At 35.1% G+C, this 27,656-nt stretch overlaps 3 protein-coding genes across 5 annotated transcripts; 2 read left to right on the forward strand and 1 right to left on the reverse strand.

Moving 5' to 3' along the window:
• LOC104780123 (60S ribosomal protein L34-3) lies at window positions 547-8,144 on the reverse strand. Its single transcript, XM_010504587.2, has 4 exons — window positions 7,993-8,144; window positions 7,801-7,880; window positions 6,656-6,765; window positions 547-881 (listed from the first exon to the last, which is right to left on the reverse strand). Exons 1-4 carry the CDS (start codon window positions 8,069-8,071, stop codon window positions 788-790), a joined length of 363 nt encoding a protein of 120 aa, XP_010502889.1. The 5' UTR covers window positions 8,072-8,144; the 3' UTR covers window positions 547-787.
• Window positions 888-5,921, forward strand: LOC104780121. 3 transcript variants are annotated; one of them, XM_019244576.1, is made up of 3 exons: window positions 888-1,431; window positions 3,541-3,764; window positions 3,846-5,921. In XM_019244576.1, exon 3 carries the CDS (start codon window positions 4,596-4,598, stop codon window positions 5,913-5,915), a length of 1,320 nt encoding a protein of 439 aa, XP_019100121.1. In that variant the 5' UTR covers window positions 888-1,431; window positions 3,541-3,764; window positions 3,846-4,595; the 3' UTR covers window positions 5,916-5,921. The 3 variants fall into 3 exon arrangements, with proteins under 3 accessions (XP_019100121.1, XP_019100122.1, XP_010502888.2); XM_019244577.1 differs by having other exon boundaries at window positions 3,846-4,204; XM_010504586.2 differs by lacking the exon at window positions 888-1,431 and having other exon boundaries at window positions 3,529-3,764; window positions 3,846-4,204.
• On the forward strand, window positions 13,053-14,817 carry LOC104780124 (transcription factor MYB30-like). Its single transcript, XM_010504588.1, has 3 exons — window positions 13,053-13,424; window positions 13,739-13,868; window positions 13,989-14,817. Exons 1-3 carry the CDS (start codon window positions 13,292-13,294, stop codon window positions 14,695-14,697), a joined length of 972 nt encoding a protein of 323 aa, XP_010502890.1. The 5' UTR covers window positions 13,053-13,291; the 3' UTR covers window positions 14,698-14,817.

The raw sequence follows: 27,656 nt of genomic DNA on the forward strand, positions 1-27,656 counted from the left end.
GATAATTCCATGTGCTTAATTAGAGAGAACTAAAGGACCATATTGCCCTCTTCTTCCCTTAAATCGATTTCACAAGTCTAAGAACCATATGGGTTAATCTTTTAACCATGGTTAACGATTCTGTCATTACATTTAACAGTCGTTAAGTGGTACATATCGATCTTCCTTCATAAATTAAACGATGGTTTTTAATAAGAATGGAAATTAAACCAGGTATTAATCTTCCAATTTAGTAACTACATATATTAAACTTCAAAAAAAAATAGATGGCGTATTTCCAAGTTTTTTTCCCTAAATTGATAACGGATGAGTAGTTTGCAAAAAGGAAAAAAGTACTATATATGAAACCAAGTTACACGTGTACAAATTACAATGTATTATGCGAAAAAAAAAAATATGGTCTTGCTACATTACTCGTTGGACACTTCAGATCTTCCGCTACTTCGTCATTAGGACCTTAACTATTATTATCTTGTAAAGCTCTCCAAACTCTTTACTGTCAATGGGTTTTCGAGTATTATGTTCATAACTTGTTTAATTCCTTCGTTCATAAACTCTTATTCTTGATTAGCTAGAAAATGGTACGACGATGGACGAAATATACCAAATAAAGTAACCAATGAACACAAACAGAGACACTTCAAGAGAGTAAAATCTGAGTGGAGAACAAAAACTGAACCCCAGGTATCATGAAGAACAAATATAGCTTTTTCAATCCCTACAACATAGTTCCTCATCACTCTCTTAAAACGTATTGTAAACTCCAAAAAGGTTTTATTTTCTTCTTCTAATTCTTTGGTGCAGTTTTCTCCTTTGCCTTTTGAAGCTTCAAAACCTTCTTCACAATCTTCTGCTCTTCCACCAAGAAGGCCCTGACGATCCTGCAACAGATAAAAGTGCAAGATTAGTTGCAATGCTCTAAAAAATCAACTTTTTAAAAGGAAATCTGTGAAATACACTTAGAGCAAGTGCAATGGCGTATACACGGGCCGTCCCCCGTTATTTTTGGATTTAAATTTAAATCAAAAAGGCCCATAATCGAAGGAACGCTTCTTATTTTAGGACGTTTTTCATCCGTCGACTTCGCCACGTGTTCAACTGTGATTGGTTGTAGATTATCTCTAGGTTTTCCGAAAAACATTTCTTTGGACAAAAATTTCTTTCACTTCTTTATTTTCTCTCGACGGCGACGAGAGAGGCGATAGACATCCTCGTCGAATTCACGAAGCGATTCCGTTTCTTCTCACCAGAATTTCTTACCGAAGCCGATCTGCTGTTTCTCCCGAGGCCGGTCCGATCTTATCAACGTCTCGAAGCTTTCCTGGCGGTCCGATTTTCACTTATCTCCCGACGCGATCTTCTCTTCTCTCCCGAACCGATCTTCTCTTCTCTCCCGAAGCGATCTTCTCTTTTCTCCCGACGCTAATTAAGGTATGTCTTCTTATCTCTGATTATCGAATTAGGGTATTCCAATTAGGGTTTTCGAATTAGGGATTTCGAATTAGGGTTTTCGAATTAGGGTTTTCTAATTAGGGATTTCGAATTAGGGATTTCGAATTAGGGATTTCGAATTAGGGATTTCGAATTAGGGATTTCGAATTAGGGTTTTCGAATTAGGGTTTTCGAATTAGGGGTTTCGAATTAGGGGTATCTATTGGTGTCTAGTTTCAATTGTTCTGTTTTTTCATGTGTAAAGATCGATTTATCTATTTATAAAGATCGATTTGTGCTTGTCTAAAGGTCAATTCGTTTCTTGATAACATGAGTATAATTAATGTTTTATTTTCTGTGTCGTTTGCTGTTGATAGTATACGAAATCGTATATTTGCAAAAATTGGTTTTAACATTGATTTGGTTAAAACATTGGTTTTTAAATTGACAAACTCTATTTTGTTTTGTTTTTTTGTCTTAATTGATAAAGAATTTTAGGATAAAGGACATTTGGTAGTTGTAATATTTTAGGTAAAACATTAATGTGTACTTCTAATAAATTGTGATTGTTGTGTAGTTGATTGTCTTTAATTTTGGTTTGGTATGTTCATAGTTTGTTGTTTTATTTGGTAGTTGTATCAAGTACTTGTCTTAAATTTTGATTAGACATTGGTTGTTAGGTCTTTATGTTTAGTTACTTATTGCAAGTTAACTTTTAAGCTATTAAACCCCAACCATCTTCTTCCTATTTCCATCAGAAATCTATTTCACTTAGTAACCCCTTCTCACTTTTACTCGCTTAACTTCTCTTCTATACTCGCTTAACTTCTCTTCTATACTTGCTTAACTTCTCATTCCTTCTCTTCTCTACTCGCTTCTTCATATGGATTCAACGAATCCCTTCTTTCAGTCTTCTTCTTACTTAAACTTGCTTAACAGTCAAGAAGAAGGTGGTTTAAATGATAACTTTCATTGGGAAAGTTATCCACCTTCTGGACAGAGCTCCCAACCTTCTCCTCGCAGCTCCCAACCTTCATCTCAAAGCTCCCAACCTTCTGAGGCGCCAACTCTTTCGCAAGAAACACCATTGGAGCGCAAGGAGAGAAAGACATGGACACCTGCTGATGATGAAGTCTTGATCTCCGCATGGCTCAACACTTCCAAAGATCCCATCGTTGCAAATCAACAAAAGGGAGGAAGCTTCTGGCAAAGGATTCAAAAATACTATGCTGACACTCCTCATGCTAGAAATGGTGGTGAACAGATGTTGACGACACATTGCAAGCAGCGTTGGCACAAGATAAATGACCAAACTAACAAGTTCTGTGCGGCATTCGCAGCTGCGGAGAGACTGAACAGCTCTGGTCATTCTGAAAATGATATCTTAAAGCATGCGCATGATATCTACTTCGATGCCCATAAGAAGAGATTTAACCTTGAACATGCTTGGTTTCGGTTAAGGTTTGAGCAGAAATGGCTCACACTAAACACCATTAACACGCCCCCATCCCAGCCTGCAACAAAGAGGAAACAAGCTGCCGAAGGTTCACAATCATCAAGCTGCAATGTTGAGGAGTATGAGAAAAGGCCAGAAGGGATTAAGGCTGCGAAGGCGAAGAGGAACAATGCTCAGTCCACAAACGTGAAGACTCTTGCTGAGTATAAGAGCATGTGGGATGTCAAGAAAGAGGAATTGGCTGAAAAGGAGAAACTGCAGAAGCTGGCCATCCTAGATACTCTCTTAGCCAAAAAAGAACCTTTAAATGCTAGTGAAGAAGTTATTATGAAGAAGATAGTGTCCCAGTATTTCTGATATTAGAGCATGTGTTTGTTGTTTGTTTTCTATGGTCATTCTAGTTACTCGGCTTATGTATTTCCTGTTTGTTTGATTTGTATTTCATGTTTTAATATTTCGTGTTGGATTTGTATTTCATGTTTTAGTATTTTCTGTTTGATTTGTATTTGCTGTTTGAAACTAAATCAATATAAGTATATTTCAATTGCTAGTAACTCGCCTATTTTAACTAAATCAGTAACTTAATCAGATTGTTAGTTCTTTAAAACAATTGTTGTACTAAATCTAATGTGCTTCTTCTTGTCTATGTTCAGGTTAAGTAAGAAATGGGACACGACTATAGCTACTCTCAGCCTGACTCATCCGATCTGGCTGATAAGCACTCAGAGGACACTGCGGAGAGAGAGCTAGATGCTTTGATTCGTATGGATGAAGCAGAGTCGAGGGTATACCCCCCTCAGCCTGAGGTGGAGCATGGATTCCCGAAGGAATGCTACTGTGGTGCGCAGCCTATTCTGTCGAACTGCTACAATAGAAGGTATGTGATATTAATGTAGTTTTGCTATTCTATCAGTCAATTTAGTTTCGCTATATATGCTAACTCTTTTACATATTGTAGGTTCTTTACATGTCCAAATGTCGATGATGGAGAGATGCATATTCACAAGTGGTGGGATGTGGCTGTAGTGGAGGAGTTGAGGGACAATGATAGAAGATATGAAGTGATGGTTGAGAAGGTAGATTACTTAACTTTGTTCAATGAATATGAATCAGAGATCAATGAGAAGATGGTTATGTTAGAGAATGTAGTTAACGAGATACGTAATGAAAATAGGTTTAGATATATAACTGATTTGCTGGTTGTTTGTGTCATGGTTATTTTCGCATGTATTTTGTTCATGTCTACTTATTAAATGAGACTTTGTAATAACTCACGGGTACTTGTTGTTTTCCTATGTATGTTGTTTTGTTTTCCTATCTCACGGGTACTTGTTGTTTTTTTAGCTATGTACTTTGTTTTGTTTTGTTATCCCACGGGAAACTTGTTGTTTTGTTTTGTTCAGACTCACGGGTTACAAAATAATGCAACTCACGGACACTAGTCTTTTCTTCCTATATATGATAACTCGTAACTCTCACCAAACAAGACCAAATCAAGAAAACATTCTCAAGAACCACCTTCTTCTATACAAAACATTCTCAACAAAACATTCTCAACAAAACATTCTCAAGCAAAATACTCATACCAAACACGATCAAACCAACAACATATTGGCAGTTATTTCTTCCTCTATATTCCTTTCTCTTCCTTTCTCTTCCTTTCTCTTTAATATAATTTACATCTTCCTTTCTTTTCCTTTCTCTTCAAATGGGATCATCTTCAAATCATTATCACTATCAAGCCGATGATAATCATTATCACTACCAAGCAGATGACAGTGATAATTTTGAGGGCTATTTAGAAAACATTTATGATGTTTCGCACATTATTCCAGAACCAAACCAGCCACACGATAGGATTTATATCGAGCGAAACCGGGAAGAAGGCCACAATAATCTTTGGAATGATTATTTTAGTGACACTCCAACATATCCAGAATATTTATTCCGGCGACGGTTTCGCATGCACAAGCCATTGTTCATGCGAATTGTGCAACGTCTCTCTACCGAAATCGAATATTTCCGCCAAACCCAAGATGCAACTGGACGGGCTGGTCTTTCACCTATACAAAAATGTACTGCAGCAATTCGTCAATTGGCATATGGTACTTCTTCTGACAGTATTGACGAGTATGTACGAATTGGTGCTTCGACAGCTCGGAAATGTTTGCACGAGTTTACCGCCGGCATCATCCAAGTGTTTGGAGATGAATATCTAAGACGTCCTACACAGGAGGATCTACATAGACTACTCTATCAGAATGAACAGCGTGGATTTCCCGGGATGATTGGTAGCATTGATTGTATGCATTGGGGGTGGAAGAATTGTCCCACGGCTTGGAAAGGCATGTATTCACGATCAACCGGAAAACCTACAATTGTGTTGGAAGCGGTAGCTTCGTATGACCTATGGATATGGCATGCCTTTTTTGGAGCTCCAGGTACTATGAACGATCTTAATATTCTTGATCGTTCTAATGTTTTTGATGACATAATAACCGGTAAAGCTCCCGAAGTCCACTACGTTGTCAACGGAAGGGAGTACAATTTGCCGTACTATCTCACCGATGGTATTTATCCAAATTGGGCCACTTTTATTCAATCTATCCGACTTCCACAAGGTATGAAAAATTCTCTCTTTTCTAAAAAACAAGAAGCTGTTCGGAAAGATGTTGAGCGTGCCTTTGGAGTCTTGCAAGCTAGATTCGCCGTTATTAAAAATCCGTCTCGCTTATGGAATAAATACAAAATGGCAAATGTTATAAGATCATGCATAATACTCCATAATATGATTGTCGAAGATGAACGACATACATACAGTTACAGAAACATTGTTTCTGAATTTCAACACGGAGAACATGTCGATCAAACATATACTGTTGGTGCTCCCGGTGTCGGTTCAAATATCAGCACTACGATTACTCGTCAAACAAGACTTCGGGATAAACAAGCCCATGACCAACTAAAACATGATTTGATTGAGCATATTTGGACTAACTTCGGACATCTTCCAAATAATGAAGATTAATTTTCAAATTTCTATGAGTTGAATAAAATGTTTGTTTTTCTTTTGATTTATANACTTCCACAAGGTATGAAAAATTCTCTCTTTTCTAAAAAACAAGAAGCTGTTCGGAAAGATGTTGAGCGTGCCTTTGGAGTCTTGCAAGCTAGATTCGCCGTTATTAAAAATCCGTCTCGCTTATGGAATAAATACAAAATGGCAAATGTTATAAGATCATGCATAATACTCCATAATATGATTGTCGAAGATGAACGACATACATACAGTTACAGAAACATTGTTTCTGAATTTCAACACGGAGAACATGTCGATCAAACATATACTGTTGGTGCTCCCGGTGTCGGTTCAAATATCAGCACTACGATTACTCGTCAAACAAGACTTCGGGATAAACAAGCCCATGACCAACTAAAACATGATTTGATTGAGCATATTTGGACTAACTTCGGACATCTTCCAAATAATGAAGATTAATTTTCAAATTTCTATGAGTTGAATAAAATGTTTGTTTTTCTTTTGATGTTTTATGTTTTATGTTTTCTATTTTTAATATCTTAATAGTATGTTTTTGTTTTAGAAATTTAAATAATTAATGTTTTCAATTTTAAAAATATTATTATTTTATTTGGGGGACTTAAAAGAAGTAGACACCAATGCTCATATTAATAATAAGAACCTTCCTAAATATTACTATTATAATTGAGGGACCAATATTGAAGGACTACCGATGCCCATGGTCTTACCTCTCCCTAACAGCTACTCCAGATAGAACGCCACCATATGCACGATTCACTGTCCTCTCGTTCCTTGACAACCTCGACCTTTTGTACTCAGCAGGTCTCAAATGTGGAATCTGCAGTTACATATATTGAAAGTATAAGAAATCATGCTAATAACACCGCAAGGGAGCTTTGTTTTGCTGATTTTGAGTTTTACGTTCTTATTAGATTAATCACAAGTGTAACCAACACTTAGTAATTCAAGAAGAACCAAAGACTAGATGCAAGAAATTACCAACTCATTATATACAGTACTAAGTATTTCCACAATCACAAGAGAAAAAAACAGAGAAAGCCCAATGATGCTTATCTTAAAGCAGGTTATCAAGTTAAGATAGGAAATGACATAAATGAATATGAAGTCCTAGCTCTACTAAGATGATTCCATATCAACAGCCAAAAAGTATCAAAGTTTCCACTATATTACCAAAGCTTAGCAAACCAGAAACAAACAAGTTCGAGAATTCAACACCTAAAGTGTCTACGTTTTGAGTTGTAGTTCCGGATTTTGCCTCAATTCCAAAACAAGTTGTTATGAATATAATCCAGCCAAAACTGAGACACATTGTCCACTACATAAACATGAACCTTATCACCAAAATTTAGAAACTTTTTCCCAAATTAGTTGAGATGAGAAACTATCTAACACACATGGATAGACAAGAACCGAATCTGAAACAGATAAGAAATGAAATTGAATAGAAGGTAAAGTTCAAAATAAAGAAAAGTTTACCCCTTATATGGTCCGTATCTCAAGAGCATGCTATCAAGTCAGGTAAGAAATGGCTGAAATGGATATGAAGTGTACACTACTAAGACGAGTCTAGATCAATGGCAAAGAAGCATGAAGCTTTTCACTATCTTATCAAAAGCTAAACCAAACACTTTTTTTATCCCTTAAGTGTCTAAATTCTAAGTCTAGTTGCAGATTTAGTCCCAAACCAATGGCCAAATGAATCAGAACACAAATAGCCAAAACTCAAGCCACGTTTGTTCACTACAATGTAGCTAACACACAACACGAACCCTTTCACCAAAAAATTCACAAACTTTCTTGAAACATATAATCTAAAACAGATCAGAGAACGAGATTGAATAGAGAAGCTTACTCCTTGGATCCTCTTGCCAGTTACAGGGCACTTAGGTCCACTAGCTCTCTTGTTCGTTGTCTGGTAAGTCAATTTCCCACCTTTAAGCAAAACCCACAAGTTCAGACAAACCCCTTAGAGCCTCCCCAAGTTCAATCACATTTCAAGAATCACTACTAAGCGAGAGAGACATTAGAGAGCTTGGTACGTTACCAGGAGTCTTGACAATGCGGTGCTGGTTGGACTTGGTGGCGTAAGAGTGACGCGACAGGTAAACAAGGCGTTGAACCATTTTCGCTAAGCTTTGAGCTAGTAAGGAGATACGAAAATGAATCAGTAGAGGAACGGCCAAAGGAGGAGAATGAGTTTGATGTGAGTTTATATATTGGGATGATCTATTAAGCCCTAGATCCAACGGATGTGGAGCTTACAACTCGACGGTTCGGATTGATCCTATTATTTATTTTCCTTTTGTTTCTCTTTTATTTTTTAGATTTGAACCGAAAACATTGGTTTAACAAATTTGGTTAGGATTTTATTTGAAATCTTGTAAATTTTGGGTAGGTTTTGTTTGGAAGTTGTAATTTCGGTTCGCCTTTTAGTTACATCTAATTGTTATTTTTAAAATACATTTTTATTAGAAATTTTTAATTTGTTAAATATTATTTGGATCTTAAAAATTAATTCAATAAAATTGTATTTTTCCAATAAAATTAATTCAAGGATGGACTCTTATTTGGGTATCCCAAGTTTAAGCGTTTTAAAGAAAAATCTGCAACTATGTCAAAAGGGAAGGATCATTTGCAATAATAAGATATTATTATGAGTCTATGACTTTTGTTTAATGTTTTGGTTATCATTTGTTATCTTGGTTTGGTTATCAAAATAGATGTGTAAGAAGGAAATTTTCGTGACCAAATGTTTTCAACACATTGAAAACCATGTTTGAAGTGATAAACGGTATGGTAACACTAATTAATGGTTCTCATTGGTTACCACGTTTAAACGAGGCGGTTAGAAAATTTTGAACGATCGAAAAGAAAGCGGTTAAAAAGAGAGCGGTTAAAGATAGCGGATATAAAAGATAGTATGGTAGAAAAGAGTAGTTGAATATTTTGCTTGATTGATAGCATTATAGCGGTTGAATAATATATATTATATTAAATTATAAAAAAAAATAATTTAATTCAATAATAAAATATGAAAGAACATATTATATTTTATAACATGAAAACTTAATACCTAATAAATTATAATTAAAAATCGTATGTAATAATAAATATATTTTAAAATTCCTAATTTGTAATATTAATGGTTGTTGTGATGATTATCTAAAACATTTCAAACATATAATTGTAATTTAGTTCCACAATTAGGCTAATTATAAGTTCTTACAAGTGAATCTGTCGTTAAATTAAAATTGTGTATATATTTTTAAAGCCTAAATTAATAACAAAACATAAAAGTTTATCGGGATAATTTGAAAATCCAATCAAATGTAACTTCTTCACATGTATTACTTCAGACAAATTAATATTTTCCACTTTTCTAAAAAATCATCATTATGAACAAATATTTAATGCAAAAAAAAATGTTTAATTTTCTTCGTTTGTAACTGAAGTTGCCAAACACCTATATTTTTTTGTGGTTAGTTTTCATCTTTTCAACCGCTCAAAATCACTTTCAACCACTCACTCCTTCCATCAACTCTAACCGCTCATTCCAAATATGATCTCTAACCGACATAATAATTGGTAGTCATTTGAACATCTCGTTTCCAAAAGAGGCGATTGAGTGCTACCAATCAAAACAATATGTTTTGATTAAGCCACTTTATTTTACCAAGTCTCAGAGAATCAGAAACCATTAATGAATCTAAGCACAACAAATATTTTTTTAAGAATCATAGACTTATATATAGTATACAATACATACAAATATAGTAACAAACACACATACTTTAATAAAATGTGTATATGAAACGAAAGTGATGAGAAAGACGGGAGTTTTAAAAGGTAGAATAAAGGCACGACTAACAAGTGACGACCAATCGCATATCAAAAATTTAGAAATCGTTATTTAATCACCATTGCTAGATAGTCTTAGATCCACAACTCTGTAGAATTGAAACAACACCGAGTAATCCAAATTTTGGACAAGCACAAGATGGACATAATTTATTCTCACTGACTTATTATTCTTGAGGCGAAGAACGAAACTGGTAGCACTATGTCTTCTCTGCCGTCGGCTCTTTTCTAATTTTACAATTAGGATTACATTACCTTCAAAGATTAATATTGATTACAGTTTTACTTTCATTTATAACTAAGTTACAGAAGCTACGTGTGGATAGAGTTTATTAAAGTTGTGATTAGTAGTAACCCGCACCGTATTTGCTGTAACTAATTATCACAAAAATAATTTCAAAAGTGATACCAAAAAACTATATCAGCTCTATATCCACTACTTTGTACCGTTTTAACTATTTACGTCTCACTAACTTGTCTTTTTTACTGATGCAAATTTTGCACTTACACATGTGTACCTCTAAACCATTTTTTCTAAAGATTAATATAGCAATCAACCATTTAAAAGCACTGTTAGTTCCTCTTTTAAGTTTTACTTCTCAATTTACTTTGGAAGTTATACTTCCACCAAACAAAAATGTACTTTGTCTACTATGCAAATTCTCATATCATGTTTTCATGACGTTACCATTTCAACTAATTAACCGACAAGATAGAATTAGATGACAAACAAAAAGTTAGCTTTCAATTTATTTTGCCAACGGCCAAGTCTTAATACCACCAAACCATTGCCAAACAAAGCAAACATCTGAGGAGTGAGGACTTGACCTCAAAAAGTTAACTCAATGGGGTCCAGTTCATATAGCTAGGCCCAACAATTCAATCACGAGGCCCAACGATTCAATAGTCATAATAGTAATTAACAACCTCATTAAACCAAACCAAACCGGTTATCAATTGAGGTTTGGTTAAGAAATTTATACCCGATCGCATGCACTGTCCTGATGATAAATACGTTCTGAAAACTCTGCATTTGTTCTTATGTATCAACTGCATGTGCGCTTGCAGTGCTTTTATTTCTCTTCATTGACAAATTTAAATATTTTATCCTTTTTTTGGTGGAAAAATTAGTACATAATATTTATTTTAATATTAATGTTTATGTTTTCTCACTTTTTATTTATTTATCTAATTAAATTTAAAATATGTATTTTTACGCTGGAAAATGTGTTTGTCCCGTCCCTACATCACAAGCACCATCCATACATCACACATGCATTCCATGTTATTAAGACGTTGTCATTTAATATAAATCATAATCGCAAATCATTTAAATTTGTATTTTTTCAAGAATATTATGCCTCTTTATATTCCACCTCCACCATACTTATTATTATGATGATGATGATTCATATCTCTCGACACACTTGAATGCGTTATGTGATATATTATTATGTAGTAAAAGAAAATACCAAATCTACAATATATTTTTAAAGTATTGATCTCTCTCATTTTAGTGGCCGTTGAATTTTCGTATTACATTAAAAAGATTTTGGATTCGCAACTTGTACTAAATTATTATGGCATGGACTGATAATTCAATGAAATGATGAAATTCGAGAGAAAAGATAACATTTTTCGAATGTAATATAAAAATATTTGAATGATGTTTAATTGTTTTTCTTACATTCCAAACTAGTGGTATGAAATAACATCATAGTTAAAACTTAAAAACGGTAAAAAATAATAATAAAGAAATAGTAGTATAGCTAAAAATATGTATATGGTGGTGTTGTGAATTGTGATACAACGTTATTACTAATCAAAACCATTTTGTTTTCGGGTTTTATGTTAAACAAATACTGTACTAATTATACAGCCTGTTAACACAAATTTTATTATCTAACGTAAATCCGAAACTTTCCACAAAGTGAGAACTTCACACTTGTACAATATTATCATTCAAAATTCCTACCTATATACATAAATAGATATAGCACAACATTGACAAAAGAGAAGAAATTAAAGTAGTCCCGTGTCTCTTCTTCTTCCTTTTCTTCCGGCCTCGTGAAAACCAAATTGCATTTCATCTTTTTATTTGTTTGACATTTACACACATACACATGTTCACAGAAATAGATATATCATAATTGATACTGTATATGGTTTTATGACTTGTGTCTATCAAACCCAAAATATCTTCATTTATCTTATATGCCAAATTCTCATTCAAATATCTCTTAATCTCTTTTCGATAATGATATATATAAACATATATAAACGTTCAATTAATTTCATCTACAACTCTAAATGTGGTTGTATGACTTGTGTCTACCGAATCCAAATATCTTCATTTTCTTGTATACCAAATTCTCATACAAATATATCTAAATCTTTTTTTTGCACCACCTACGATAAGGACATATGCGTAACGTACAATTAATCTCATCTAAAACTATGTTTACTAAAAACTCCAGATGTGGTCCACCAACACTAATCGCGAACCTTACCCGAATAAAACATTCAACATCATATATTCATATATGTTGCTGTATTCATCTAGAGGCATATGTATATATATAAATGCATAGAGAAGTCGCTAGCATCATGAATGACGTAGACCATCATGTAGTTTGACAATGGCCAAAGACCCACTGGTTCAATCCAAAACAGCAATTTATTCTTTCTTTTTTTCCTTTCTATATCTTTTTTAAAAAAGTTATTATTCGTTTTGATAAGAAAACCGAAACAGCAAATCATGACGCAGAGAAAATCTCTCGTTCGTCAAAAGACCCTTTCATCGATTTCTATTATTAACAAAGCCTATGCATTACACATAAATGCAATAGCCACTATTCCATTCTTAAAATTATCGTAGCAATTAATCAAAAGTGAGAGAGGGAAAAATCATATTATCATGTTATCATGCATGTCCCCATTATTCTTTAATTTTTTAATAACATAAACAATAAATTATTAAATCTAATAATTTATATATATTTGTCATATACATTAGGGTTTTTGAAAGAAGCAAGCCCACATTGAATGCCACGCGGTTTTGTATGGAGGGGTAGAGACTTTTCCTTTTGCCACACAGCTGACTTTGGAGGCTTTACCTCCACTTTTGTAGTTAATGCTTTACACATTTATTTATATTTAATTTTTATTTATTGAATATACAATTTGACAGACCCAAGAGTCCAAGACCAAGAGGGGTCAGCAATTTTCTCTTTATATATATATATATATAGAAGAAGAGGTGGACATAGACCTTTGTCGCCAAGCTTAACCATTAGATCCATAAAAAGCTAAAGCGTATACTAATTAGTGAACTAAGGGTAGTGACTCATTACCAACTAAGGTTGTTTCAATTTTCTTCTATTTTTCTTTGGCAAAGAGTTTATCGTGGGAAATAAAGAGAGGCAAATTAAAAGGGAGTGATTAAACAATTAATTAGTGGTTAATTAAGGGAGATCAAGATCATAATGGTGAGGCCTCCTTGTTGTGACAAAGGAGGAGTGAAGAAAGGGCCATGGACTCCTGAAGAAGATATCATTTTAGTTACTTACATCCAAGAACATGGTCCTGGTAACTGGAGAGCTGTTCCCACCAATACTGGTATGTTATCATTTCTCTGTCTCATTTCTCAAAATTTGTATGTAGATCTTATTTGCGTCGCCAAGAGAGTGAGAGATAGACAAGGAATCAGAATATTATGGATTGATCTTGGTTGATAAATACGGTGTTTTCCAAATGGGTTTTGGTTTCATATGTTTAAGATTGTGGATTTAGCTTAATGAAATTCATATTTTGAAATTAGGGTTTTGTTTATTGAACTTGAATTAAGATCTAATGCATGAGATCTTGTTATTATATATATATTAATTAATCTTAGATATATTTCTCAATGGTTTGTTCTTGTAAACTTTCAGGGTTGCTTAGATGCAGCAAGAGTTGTAGACTTAGATGGACAAACTATTTAAGGCCAGGAATCAAAAGAGGCAACTTCACAGAACATGAAGAAAAGATGATTGTACATCTCCAAGCCCTCTTAGGAAATAGGTAAAAACTAATTAATTACCCCCTTAAAGTAACTAATTTCTCTGATTTGTCTTGTCAAATTTTTTGAAATTATTATTAGTTTTTTATTTATTTATAAAGGGCATTTAATATTTGGTGTAGATGGGCTGCAATTGCGTCATATCTTCCACAAAGGACAGACAATGACATTAAGAACTATTGGAACACTCATTTGAAGAAGAAACTTAACAAAGTCAATCAAGATTCTCATCAAGAACTTGACCGTTCCTCACTATCATCTTCACCGTCCTCGTCTTCTGCTAATTCCAACTTAAACATCTCAAGAGGCCAATGGGAAAGGCGACTTCAAACGGACATCCATTTGGCGAAAAAGGCTCTCTCTGAGGCTTTATCTCCTGCCGTAGCACCAATCGTCACTTCTACAGTGACAACAACATCTTCTGCTGAATCAAGACGCTCTACTTCCTCAGCTTCCGGGTTTCTTAGGACGCAAGAAACATCTACCACTTATGCCTCGAGCACCGAGAACATAGCAAAATTGCTCAAAGGGTGGGTGAAAAACTCGCCGAAGACTCATAACTCCGCGGATCAAATAACATGTTCAGACTCTGAGGTAAAGGTAGTGATCAAGAGTGATGGTGTGAAAGACTGTACAGGAGCCTTACAGTCATTTTCTGAGTTTGATCACTCATATCAACAGGCTAGAGTTTCACCTGATCATGAGACCAAACCAGACATAACTGGATGCAGTAACCAAAGTCAATGGTCTTTGTTTGAGAAGTGGTTGTTTGAGGATTCTGGTGGACAGATTGGTGATATTCTATTGGATGAAAACACTAATTTCTTCTGAAGAGTTTGTTTAATCAAATGGTTCTAATTTTAGGATCTTCAACTCTATTTTTTTTTTTTTGGGTTTTCCGAATTAACTTGCTTAGATTACCGTGAGATAAATCATTAATAATTTTATTTATTTTCCCTCGTTAGTTGTAATTAACGATGGGGTTGTTTTACTAATGGTCAGTGAAGTCCCAAGGGGCCTTATGTATGTCCACCCAATGATTTTAGTGTTGGTGTAAAATACTATATCTATTTTATTTATTAAAATGTTATTAGTGTTTGATTTTGTTTTGCTTTGTAAGTATGTTATATTTGAGATGTTAATCTAACTAATGTATCCGTTGCAAATTAAACTTAGACCTAAACACTGACAAAATAAAGAGACTTATTGCAATGACCAATAAATAGAACTTACCACTTGTTAGTTACTGTGAAATGATTGACAATAACATCAGGATTAATTAGTCTAAATATTGTTGTAGAAAAATAATTAATACTAGTAGTACTTACAAGTTACAAGTTACTACTTGCCTTTATTTTTAATTTATTTTCCTTATATTAATCGTTAACTCACTAAGAAAAACACTACATTTATTTTAGAGTTTCAAATGGCGCCGCTCAATAAAAGAAATCTTAGATTTAAAGATAGCCTTACTATTGGTGAATTTCAAAGACCTACTAATAAAGTAAATACTAGTACTATAGAAGAAAACTAAACGAAATATTTATTGCATGAAGTAAATAGGCCCGACAAGGTTTAAAGAACCTAATTGTAAAAAGGATAAATAAAAACCGAGATGGCACAATAAATATTGAAAGTGATAAAGAATTTAAAGTTTGACTTTCTTTCTTGTGACCGTGTGAGTTGTGTGACGTACATCACATAGTTTACCAAGTATGAAAAAAAGNAGTTTGTTTAATCAAATGGTTCTAATTTTAGGATCTTCAACTCTATTTTTTTTTTTTTGGGTTTTCCGAATTAACTTGCTTAGATTACCGTGAGATAAATCATTAATAATTTTATTTATTTTCCCTCGTTAGTTGTAATTAACGATGGGGTTGTTTTACTAATGGTCAGTGAAGTCCCAAGGGGCCTTATGTATGTCCACCCAATGATTTTAGTGTTGGTGTAAAATACTATATCTATTTTATTTATTAAAATGTTATTAGTGTTTGATTTTGTTTTGCTTTGTAAGTATGTTATATTTGAGATGTTAATCTAACTAATGTATCCGTTGCAAATTAAACTTAGACCTAAACACTGACAAAATAAAGAGACTTATTGCAATGACCAATAAATAGAACTTACCACTTGTTAGTTACTGTGAAATGATTGACAATAACATCAGGATTAATTAGTCTAAATATTGTTGTAGAAAAATAATTAATACTAGTAGTACTTACAAGTTACAAGTTACTACTTGCCTTTATTTTTAATTTATTTTCCTTATATTAATCGTTAACTCACTAAGAAAAACACTACATTTATTTTAGAGTTTCAAATGGCGCCGCTCAATAAAAGAAATCTTAGATTTAAAGATAGCCTTACTATTGGTGAATTTCAAAGACCTACTAATAAAGTAAATACTAGTACTATAGAAGAAAACTAAACGAAATATTTATTGCATGAAGTAAATAGGCCCGACAAGGTTTAAAGAACCTAATTGTAAAAAGGATAAATAAAAACCGAGATGGCACAATAAATATTGAAAGTGATAAAGAATTTAAAGTTTGACTTTCTTTCTTGTGACCGTGTGAGTTGTGTGACGTACATCACATAGTTTACCAAGTATGAAAAAAAGGATTAAGGGGAGGTATTGGTTTAGGATTTAGAAAGAATTTTAATGACTTTAAAAGTTAGGTAAATATGTTGTTATTCAATCAAGATTTTTTAAAACTCTTTAAAAATTTGGTGTTATTGGTTGTGGATTTGTAAAAAGTTATCTAAAATCTTGATAAATCTAGTGTTATTGGATTAAGAGTTTTATAAAGTCATTAAAAGTTTTATGTTATTCAAGTAAAACAAAAGAATCTTGGATTGTTAATGAATTCAAATTTTATGTTATTGGTTTAGGATTTTATATCATTTCCTTCATAACAAAAGTCATGAAAACCCTTTCATCAAATAGAAAGATTTTACAAGATTAGAAAAAAAAAATCAGCAAGATTTTAAAAAACTTCCTAAACAATCTCTTAGAATCTTTCATTTTTAACTTTCAATTTTCTATGATTCTAAAAATCAGCAAGAACATAAAGTCATTAAAATTCTTTCTAAATCCTAAACCAGTACCTCCCCCTAATTATAGAATTAGCCTTTATTTCTCAGAATCTTATTGATTCAGGACTTATTAAAAAGATAGGATGTTAAAACACACATATTAAAATATAATTATTTATAAAAAGTTTAACCAATCATAAATAAGACTACATAATATAAAATATAAAATTAATCTAAAAGTTGCATAAAAAGTTAAAAATATCCTATATTATGAAACAAAAATACTTTTCTAAACATCCTATAATATGAAACAGTGGGAGTATTTTATTTCAATTAAAAAGATAAAATTATCCTTACTTCTCCCACAAACGCTCAATTCTTGTTTCATTTTTCTCCGCCAACTGTTCAGTTTTTTTCTTTAGACTCTCAAATCTCTCCACTCTTCTGTGAATTAAAGAGAGATGCCGTCATGAATTCTTAGATCTCTCTGGATGGTTTGCATCTTTCTGATGACCGCCGACAATTTCGATGGCTGAAAAAAAGAACCCTAATCCGTCTTCTGAAGCTTTGTCTACCGTAAAGCCATTAAGATCTCATGTGGTTGGATCTCCTCTCATATATGAACTATGGTGATCAATCACAAACATGTAAATTTTAGATGTAGATTAGATTTAAAGATGAATTGGAAGTTTTAATTCAATTGGTGTTTATGATTTGAACCCTTGGATTCCGTAGATACTATCCTCTTAGGGTTTAGCATCCTTTATACAAACCAAATTTCTTTTAATTCATTGAGTTCAAGATGGTGTTGGTGGTGAAGAACTTTCGTGATGGTGTCGGTGTTGGCCGGAAAAAGAAGCAAGAGATACAAAGAATGAGGGATAAAATTGTCAAAAAATGTTTTAATTAAGAAAGGCCTAATCTCTTAAGCATGGACAAAAAATCCCAATTTCTAATATTTAACTCAACAAATTCCTATTTCTATAATAATCCCATGAAAAAAATTCACCATTAATTTAGCTTCTCCTTTGGTTTTAGGATTATGATGCTAGTTGTTATTCGATGGTTAAAGCTTGAATTTCAACCGAGATAATAGTGAATAGAACTATTTATGCTAGTGAGTCTTGGGCACATTAACCGAACTAAATGAACCGAACTGATATTCATTTGGTCATCCAAATAAAACCAAACTCATATTAAAACTTTGGCAGAGCTTCGAATCCAAGTACTTTCTACACCGAATTAAAAATAACCAAACTAAATCCGAATTGAAATGGTAAACTAACTGAATGGATGCTAAACTTCTATATCCGAAATATCTTAAAACAAATTAATATATCCGGAAACGAACTGAATATCCGAATACATAACCATTATTATGCAGTATAACCGGATTTAATATGGTAATATTTTTGTACAAACTATACAAACTATGTTATATTAAATACGTTAATTTGTTTTAAGATATATCCGGAAACGAACTGATTTAACTAACTGCAGTACTTTATACAAACTATGTTATATTAAATACGTTAACTTTTTTTTTGCATATTTACATATATTTGCAGATAACCGGATTTTCGGATATCTAAAATTCCCAGATACGGATTATAAACTACCGATACAAATATAAATATCCCAAAATATGGATATCCACTCAGTTAACATGCCTACTTGTGACTAAATTACTTTTATTAATATGTAAAACAAATTTTAGATCTCTTTTAGAAGAGAACAAGTAGAAAAACATACAAAAACGAATGAAAATGATTAAAAGAAGAATTTTTTTTCATTTTGTCAAGAATACATTGATTTTAGATCGACTACATTTATTTTAAAATAAGATGTAGTCAAAGGTATTCCATGATGAGTTATTTCAATCCACCAATGTTGTAATCCTTAAGTCTCCAAATTTTGGCAATTAGCTTATTCTTCTCATCTTTGACTACGTAGATGTTGCGGAGACGCAAGTCCCTGTGCACTATACCTATAAAATGCAAGTGAACAATACCTTTGATGAAATCCTTATATAAAGTTTATAAAACATCGTTTATAAATATATAAGAAATAGTTGACCTTATAAATTTATAAAATAAAGCAATTAGGTTAATGATTAGGGCTGACCTGATATGTTGTACGTTGAATATTATTCATATATATCGGCCATGATTTGCTCGGATCCACTGCTTGTCCATCCCATTAACTTATGAACTTATTAGAATTACATGTATATCTTTTTACACATGACTAAAAATAATCATCCTCTTGGATACAACACTGATGCTACATATTGTAATATCATTGCTACATATTTGTATCAGCTAACAACATCACTTCAATATCGTTCTCAATCATCTCATAACCATTATTATCATTGCAATATACTTGTACTACAGAAATTGTGCTTTTCAAAATCACCATAGAACGGCCTCTCAAAATCTTCCCTTTTATTTTACAAAAAACATTATCCTTCTTCAATATGTTAATTATTGTTACTACTTAAAGCATCATCCTTTGATAATTTCTCATTAGCATCCTCATCAACCTTCTAAACATATTGATTAACATCATCTAGAGGCTAAAATTGATCTATTTAGAAGACAGTGGTAAAGCTTATATGAAACGGTTATTCTAAAGGCTAATGATCAGTCCATATATTTTCTGATTTTTGTTTACCAAATTTTTTTTATCCACATACTGCTTTCATACTAGGATTGACTGGGCGGTATACCACAAGATAATGTTTGATGTATTTATACATATAATTATAAAATAATTGATATTTGTTATTTTTAATAAAATATTAAAGTTTTATTGTATTGTATTTGCAAATGTTTACCATATCAGTTATTAAATGAAACGATCTGACCCGTTTTTCTAAAATTTGCTCATACAACTCAATCTCAGATAAACTCATGGTCACGCACTCACCTCAACTAGGTGATTCACGAATAACAAATAAAAACCCAAAAGAGAGGTTCTCCACTTTCCAGCAACAGTCAGAATCGCTCCTATAACCAAACAAAACAACAAACCACCTTTAAAACCGAACTGTCAGGAAAACAGAAAACAAACATCTCAAATATGAAACCACAGAACAAAAACAAACAGTTAACTTTCCAATCCCTTCGGTGAAAAGCATTGTCTAGACGTTCGGAAGCTTGCCACAAAATCTCGTAACGATCAGATATCAGACTAACCCTAGATCAACCCTCCAACATCCCTTCGTCTAATTCGCGACTGAAAGAACGTGTCCCACAAAACTGCTAATAATTCACAGAGTTTAAATCCAAATCCACTTCTGTAAAAAGGAGAACCATGATGAAAGACATGGGTATAACTCAACTAAATTTCGTTACATTTGAAATGATTTGATACGTCATAATAGTTTCCTCCCAAACCCTAACGATCTGCTTCTTTTGCTTTAAACACCAAAACCAAGTTTGATCTCCTTCTCACAAGTGAATGAGCACTTCTTCTCTTTTCTTTCTTTCAGCAGTTCACAAAAACAAGAGAAAGGAGGCGTCCTCTCAATAATAGGTAGGTTTTTTGGTTTAATTAGATTAAACAAGGCTTTAATTACACCACAATTAATTAAAATCCACTCTTTTGGTTTATTCAACACATCCCAAATTCTAATCCCGGAACACGGTTGTTACAATTCTTCCTCACCAACATAGATTCATCCTCAAATGTCGAACAACCATCAGCCAAGGACTCTCGTGCAACCGTCTCCATGGCCCGCACTTTCTTCGATGGATCTACTAAGGTTACCTCTAGACGATAGACTCATGTTTCAAACATTATTTTCTCTCGACATTTGGACATTCCTTACTCCTAGAACTCAACCTTGAGGTTTTATTGGCTCCTCATTAGGCCTTAAGCATGTATGCCATAATATATACATGAAGTCCAATCTTCGTCTCTCGGGTTGCCACCCTACAACATGCTCCCAAATCATCATTCAAACTCGATATACCAGTCATACCCTCAAGCCACAAAGTCTCAGAATATGAAGGTACTAGGAGAACTAAAGTTCCCCAAAGAGTCGTTCAGAACCAATTGTCCTTAGAGAAAACAATTCTGAACACGTCTGACCTAATCAGGTCTTCCTCCCGTGGCCTGCATAAAACATCACAATGTCCTACCAGCCACATTTTCCCTCACTGGAAAGTGGAATACCTCATGACCACACAAGGATCATCAACATGCCACAAGGGCCACCGTTAAGGCCAAACAAATGTCCTGAACAGGACCGCCACCAAGGCCACACAAATGTCTAACCACACCGCCACCAAGATCAAACAAATGTCTAAAAAACATAACCACCATCAAGGCCACACAAATGTATTCAAAAAGACTGCCACCAAGGCCACACATCCCGAAGGATCGCCACAAAGGCCATACATCCCGAAGGACCGCCACAAAGGCCATGTATCCCGAAAGACCACCACAAAGGCTACACATCTCGAAGGACGGCCTAAGCAGGAAATATTGGCTAAATAGCCTGCCACAAAGGCCACACAATTGGATAAAAAGCCCGCCACAAAGGCCATATAACTGACACAAAAGTCCGCCACGAAGGCCACATAAACTCCACTAAAGCTCACAAACACTAAAAATAGACAAATTCTAACTCGCATAAAATTTTCCATTTTTAGTAACTTTGCACTTTTGGAAAACCACCACACCAATATTTTTTTTCTCATGCAACGCAAGTCAGGTCCAAGAAAAATATTCATCTTATTAGTCATTAAATGTTCATAATCGTTACAACTTCCTTCATGTTCAGCTTCAAAATCCAAATATTCTCCAAGGTATCTTGAGCAAAAACTACACCATATATGCTTCTCTTTCCCACCTGAGTCCAACATAATGGTGTATGGCACGAACTCCCATACAACACCTCATAAGGAGCCATCCCAATTATCGTGTGGTAACTGTTGATCCACCCAATGACCACCCTAGTCCAACACACATCCTCAGCAAATCCTCCAAAGTTTGGATCGTCCTCTCCAACTGTCCATTTGTCTGAGGATGATAGGTTGTATTCATATGCACCTTAGTGCCCATCTCTGCTTGAAATGCCCTCCAAAACACTGAAGTAAACATGGAATCTCTGTCAAACACAATACTCGCAGGTACACTATGCAATCTGACTATCTCCTTCACATACTTCTTAGCCAAAACCGCTGCTCCACTGCTTTTCTTAATAGCCAGAAACCGTGCTGACTTAGTCAACTGGTCCACAATGACCCAAATTGTATCAAAAGTTTGAGTCAATAGCAACCCTACCACGTAGTCCATCCTGATCATGTTTTATTTTCACTCTAGAATGGGTAAACTCTGCAACATGCCATTCGGAACCTTATGCTCAGCCTTCACTAGTTGGCAGCCATCGCACTCTGCGACTCAACTAGCTACATATTTCTTTATTATGACCCAATGATAATACCGTTTGAGGTCATGGTACATCTTAGTCGCTCCTAAATGAGTAGAGAACATGCTCGTATGAGCTTTCTTAAGAATCTTCCGCCTTAACTCCTCATCATTGGGCACACAGATCCGACCATGCAAAAGAATGGTACCATTGGCAGAGACCTGATATTTCGAATCAACATCACTAGAGGCATTCAACAGCCCCTTATCCTTCTTCTGAGCTAATCAAACTCTACTCAGAAGATCTGTCCGATCAGGCGCCTCCAAACTCAAAGGCTCCTGTGAAATAACAAACAACCTCAATGCACTAATCTTACCCACCTGAGTAAGCCTGGGAATAATACTCGGATCCGAAACCCGAACCGATCAAGAAAACCTGAACTGAACCCATATACGAAACAAGAGAATACCCGAATTGGTCTAGGATCTTTAAGCTTTGGATACCCGAACCCGATATATGAGCAACATTCGATCAAATCCGATACTATAACCCCTTAAGACATAACCCTATTACCGATTCCTCTTTCTTCCTTTGTTGATTTCACCGCTTACACCCTGTTCATCTTCCTGTTGCCCAACAAACATCAAATTTGAGACTTTATAAACCATTTACCCTAATTTCTCCCAATTTTACAAACTGGAAAACCCTAAAATCTACTCCTCTCCTCTGCCTGAGACATTATGGCAGCAATGAAAGGTGATGCATCTGTTTAAGTTTTTTTTAAAATATGTTCTTATTTGTCACTTGGGTTAGATAGATGTTGGTTTTGATTTAGCTTCATGTTTTATTTGATTTTTTTGTGTGTTTTTTCTCTTGCCTAATTGTATTGTTGATCGATGTGTTTTTGTTCTTCACTTGTCTTAGATAGATGTTGGTTTTGATAGATGCTAATGATTGATGTGTTCTTGTTCTTAACTTGTGTTAGATAGGTGTTGGTTTTGTGTTAGATAGATGTATTGTATTGTACTGTTTAATAAACATCTGAAAATCATCTGAGATTTCATAGTTTTATTTTGCGTGTTCTATCATTAATGATCTGTTTACTAAACTGTGTCTTATACAATTTGCAGATGGATTCATTATCTCCACATCAACATGACGGAGACAACGATGCAGATAGATTTGAGTTTGACGACCAAGGAGAAGGGTTTCAGACTCCAGAAGCGAATAATGGAGAAAAAGGAAACAAAAACATGAAGATGGAGATGGAGATGAACAAGCTAAACTCAGAGGATAATCACTCCAAGGTCAGATGTATGGGCTCATTTCACAAGGCTACCAAATAACCGTAATCTATGTACGTGTCACTACTACGAGAGGGAATTCAATTGTCCAACAATGTCAGACAACAAAGAGAAGACAATTGCAGCTACTCTTCTTGATTGCTAAGCTGAGTTGGGCATAGAAAAGATGTTTTCTGTGACAGTGGAAAATGCAACAGAAAATATGATTGCTTTGAGTAAGTTTGAGAATGCTTTCTCTCTCGTGTCTGATGAGTCTTTAGTGATGAAAGGAGAGTTTATGCATGTGAGATGTGCTGGTCATATCATTAATTTTACTGTGAGAGACGGGTTGGCTGAAGTAGATGAGAATGTAATTGTAATCAAGAATGCTATCTCGTATTTTAGATCCAGCACAAATAGGCAAAACATATTTGACCATAAGATAGATTCTGTTAGGATAACAAGGGGTAGTTTGCCTTTGGATGGTAAGACTACGTGGAATTCAACTCATTTGATGTTGTAGAGGGAAATTAAGTACAAGGTAGCATTTGATAAGATGGAGATAGAACAAAAGCTATACAATGATCATTTCTTGGAGATGGAATGGAAGAAAGAGAATTGGACCTCCTAGCTTGAATGATTGGTGTTCTGTTGAAAGGTTAGATAAGTTTCTGTAGATTTTTTACATCTCAACATTGACTGTGTCGGCTTATACTAGACTGAATTCGCATAAAAGCTACATGGAGATAGTCAACATATCAACAAATCTTGACATGTTGTGTTCGAGTTATGATTTTGAGTTGAAGCAAAAGGCTCAAGAAATGTATAAAAAGTTTGATAAGTATTGGGATGGCATTAGCAATGTCAATAAGATGTTGATAATAACGACTTTGTTTGATCCTAGTAAGAAGCTGCATTTTGGGAAGATTTTTTTTTGCGGAGTTGTATGGTGAAGAGACTCTGACAGCTAAAGAGACATATGACAAGGTTTATAACTTTTTGGTTGATATGTTCAAGGAGTATAGTGAAAGGTCTGCTAAATCTAAATCTCAGCCTTCTCAGTCATCTCAGTCTAAGCCTTCGCAGTCATCTCAATATCAAGACAAAATGAATGTGAGTGAAGCAGATAATGCTCCTCGGTTTTTTTAAAATTGACAAAAGGTACAAAGCGTTGCTAAATGAGATTGGAGTTAAAGAAACAAAGGATGAATTGACTACATATCTGAAAGAGGGTGTTGAGAATCCGAATATGATGACGGGGACTGACTATGATGTTCTTTCTTGGTTGAACCTTAATCTCTTTTTTGTGTTCGGTTAGTGACATCGATTTCGGTTCATTTCAGATTGATTTCGGGTACCCGAACCTAACCAAACCCAATGTATGTTTATCCAAAATCCGACCCAAACCCTACAAAAACCCAAATGGGTCTAGGACCCCTTTACCAAAATACCTGAAAATCCGATTGGGTACTCGAATGCCCAGGCCTACACCAGAGACTCTATATCATGCTCCTGAGACGAAACCACATGCTTCCAACTCATGACATTTGTTACCAAGTTAGCCGTACTAGCATGGTAAGCTATCTCTAGATCATAATCTGCCACAAAATCCATCCACTGCCTCAGCCTCAAACTCAGCTCTGGCTGAGTAAAAATGTACTTCAGACTCTTATATTTGTAAACACATGTACCTTCACGCCATAAAGATAAGATCTCCAAATCTTCAGGGCAAAAACCACAACATCCATATCCAAATCATGAGTAGGATAGTTGTCTTCATGCTTCTGCAACTGTCGTGAAGCGTAGGTAATAACCTTCCCATACTGCATCAACATACACCCAATCCAATTTTAGAAGCATATGTATAAACTATATATGGCTAATTCAGCTTTGACAATGCTAACACTAACATAGTAGTCAACATCTCCTTTAGACTTGCAAAACCCTCCTCACACTTCGGTGACCACACAAAAGGAACATCCTTCCATGTCAACCTAGTTGTTGGTCGTTCCTTGCTTGCAAATCCCCTCAAAAACCTCTTGTAGTACCCTACCAAACCAAGGAATCTTCTTTGGATCCACAAAAACTACCTTTGTAGGCACAATGTGACCCATAAATACCATCTCTTTCTATCAGAAACTGCACATACCCAGCTTAGAAAACATCTTCTGCTCCAGCAGCTTTTCCAACACTGCTTTCAAGTGTACCACATTCTCCTCATGACTCTTAGAATACACCAGAATATCATCGATGAAGATAATAACAAACACATCCAAAAACTCCTGGAACACACTGTTCATCAACCTTATGAACGTTGTTGGTGCATTGGTCAACCCAAAAGGCATCACGAGGAACTCATAATTCTCATACCTCATCCTGAAAGTTGTATTCCTAAAATCTGTCTCACCTATCGGAATATGATGATAATCCGACACCAGATCAATCTGGGAGAACCAAGTAGCACCCCTCAACTAATCCAACAACTCATCAATCCGGGGAAGAGGATACTCGTTCTTTACAACGACTCGGTTAGACCCCGAAAATCTATGCACAAGCAGAAAACTCTCGTCTTTCTTCTTAACGAACATCACATGCGCCCCTATGGTTAAACACTAGAACCAATGAATCCCTTGCTCAACAGATCCTCTAACTTCCTCTACAGCTCTGCCATCTCTGCTGGAGCCATCATGTAAGGCGCCTTAGATAATAACGTCCTTACTAACTCCAACTCAATCATGAAGGGCTCAGATCGAGATGGTGGTAACCCCTGCAAAAACTAAAACACAGTTATCCTAAAGTGACTTAAAATTTCTAAAGACGTCTACAAAGATGTACAAGAGTGTGTAAGACGTACTAGTGTAATACCCGCGAACCAATTTCTGGAATTTTGGTTAGGGTGTCGATCAACACCACTTGTGGTATCGGTCGACACCGTTTGCAGACGGTTTGATCAGTTCGATTTTAGTAGTCTGGTTTGCGTTGTTGGTTTAGGGGAACCCCTTAACTCGAGTTTTAAAGGGGAACTCGACTTATTTCGTCCTTTAGCCGTTTTTGATAGAGAAACAGAGAGAAGAATGAGAAAACGTTTTTGAGAGAGGTTTGTGAGATTCTTGGCTGTTCTTGGGAGATATGAGGCGAGGAGGGTGTTAGAAGCTTGCTAGGAGGGTTGAATTTGTTTCTCTTGGTTAGAATCTTCCTACAAAGAGGTGAGTGCATGACCATGGCTGATCTAAGCCTGAGAATCCTTTGTCTTGCTTGTCTTGTTGTTGTTTGTGTTGTATTCTTGTGTCTTTGTGGCTGGATGTGGGATTCTATGAGTTTCCACGAGTTTTGAATGAGTTTCGGACGATTTGGAGGTTTTGGGAAGCGGTTCTTCCACTTTTGACTTTGTGCGGATCGTGTTGCAGGGGCGGTGTCTATTGACACAAATTTAAATACTCATGCATCTCTATTTGTGTTTTCATTGCAGGTAAAGGCAAAAGTGTAATCATGAAATCAAGACGATGAAGAGGAGGATGATCTAGGGTCTCATTTTTGTGATCTAGCGTACTACATATCATGGTCTCATGAGGGCGCTTTGTGAGGACTTGAGGGTCCACTGCAGAGGGAGGAGTTACGCCACGAGGGCGGAGCTAGTGGAGACCGCAGCAGAGATAGAGGATGACTTGAGGTCATGGGTAGAGGTGGTTGGCCCAACAGTTCTAGCAGAGAAGGCACCAGAGAAGATTGTTCCTGTCAAAGACAACAAACCGGCGCAGGGACAAAAGAGGAAGCCAGTAGACATGTCAGGTATGCAACAAGGCGGGCGAGGGTGTTTCGGATGTGCAAGCAGGGATCACGGGTTGGCAGACTGTCCCAAGAAGGGTGACCCGCAAGAGTATCGTTAATTGTGCTATCATTGTGGGGAGGAGGGCATATCAGACATTTCTGTACTAAGTGGAGGTTGATAATGGAGGTTCTGGCGCAGCCGAAGGGAGGACCGGGTGCCCAACCTGGCGTTTAGTTTTAGCTTTTGAGTTCTCTTTCTTTCGTTTATGTATTTTCGTTTGGAGATGTGAACAATTATTGCATTTGAGGTTTTAATAAAATGG

Source organism: Camelina sativa, chromosome 4 (assembly GCF_000633955.1).
Source record: "Camelina sativa cultivar DH55 chromosome 4, Cs, whole genome shotgun sequence".
NCBI lineage: Eukaryota > Viridiplantae > Streptophyta > Magnoliopsida > Brassicales > Brassicaceae > Camelina > Camelina sativa.

Bases quoted from the DNA above. Each gene is read 5' to 3' on its own strand.
- LOC104780121 (XM_019244576.1), top strand. From the start codon at position 4,596: ATGGGATCATCTTCAAATCATTATCACTATCAAGCCGATGATAATCAT.
- LOC104780123 (XM_010504587.2), bottom strand. From the start codon at position 8,071: ATGGTTCAACGCCTTGTTTACCTGTCGCGTCACTCTTACGCCACCAAG. The intron at 7,881-7,992 runs GTAACGTACCAA...TTTTGCTTAAAG, and splicing joins CCGCATTGTCAAGACTCCTG to GTGGGAAATTGACTTACCAG. The intron at 882-6,655 runs GTAAGACCATGG...TATCTGTTGCAG, and splicing joins GGAGTAGCTGTTAGGGAGAG to GATCGTCAGGGCCTTCTTGG.
- LOC104780124 (XM_010504588.1), top strand. From the start codon at position 13,292: ATGGTGAGGCCTCCTTGTTGTGACAAAGGAGGAGTGAAGAAAGGGCCA. The intron at 13,425-13,738 runs GTATGTTATCAT...GTAAACTTTCAG, and splicing joins AGCTGTTCCCACCAATACTG to GGTTGCTTAGATGCAGCAAG. The intron at 13,869-13,988 runs GTAAAAACTAAT...TATTTGGTGTAG, and splicing joins CAAGCCCTCTTAGGAAATAG to ATGGGCTGCAATTGCGTCAT.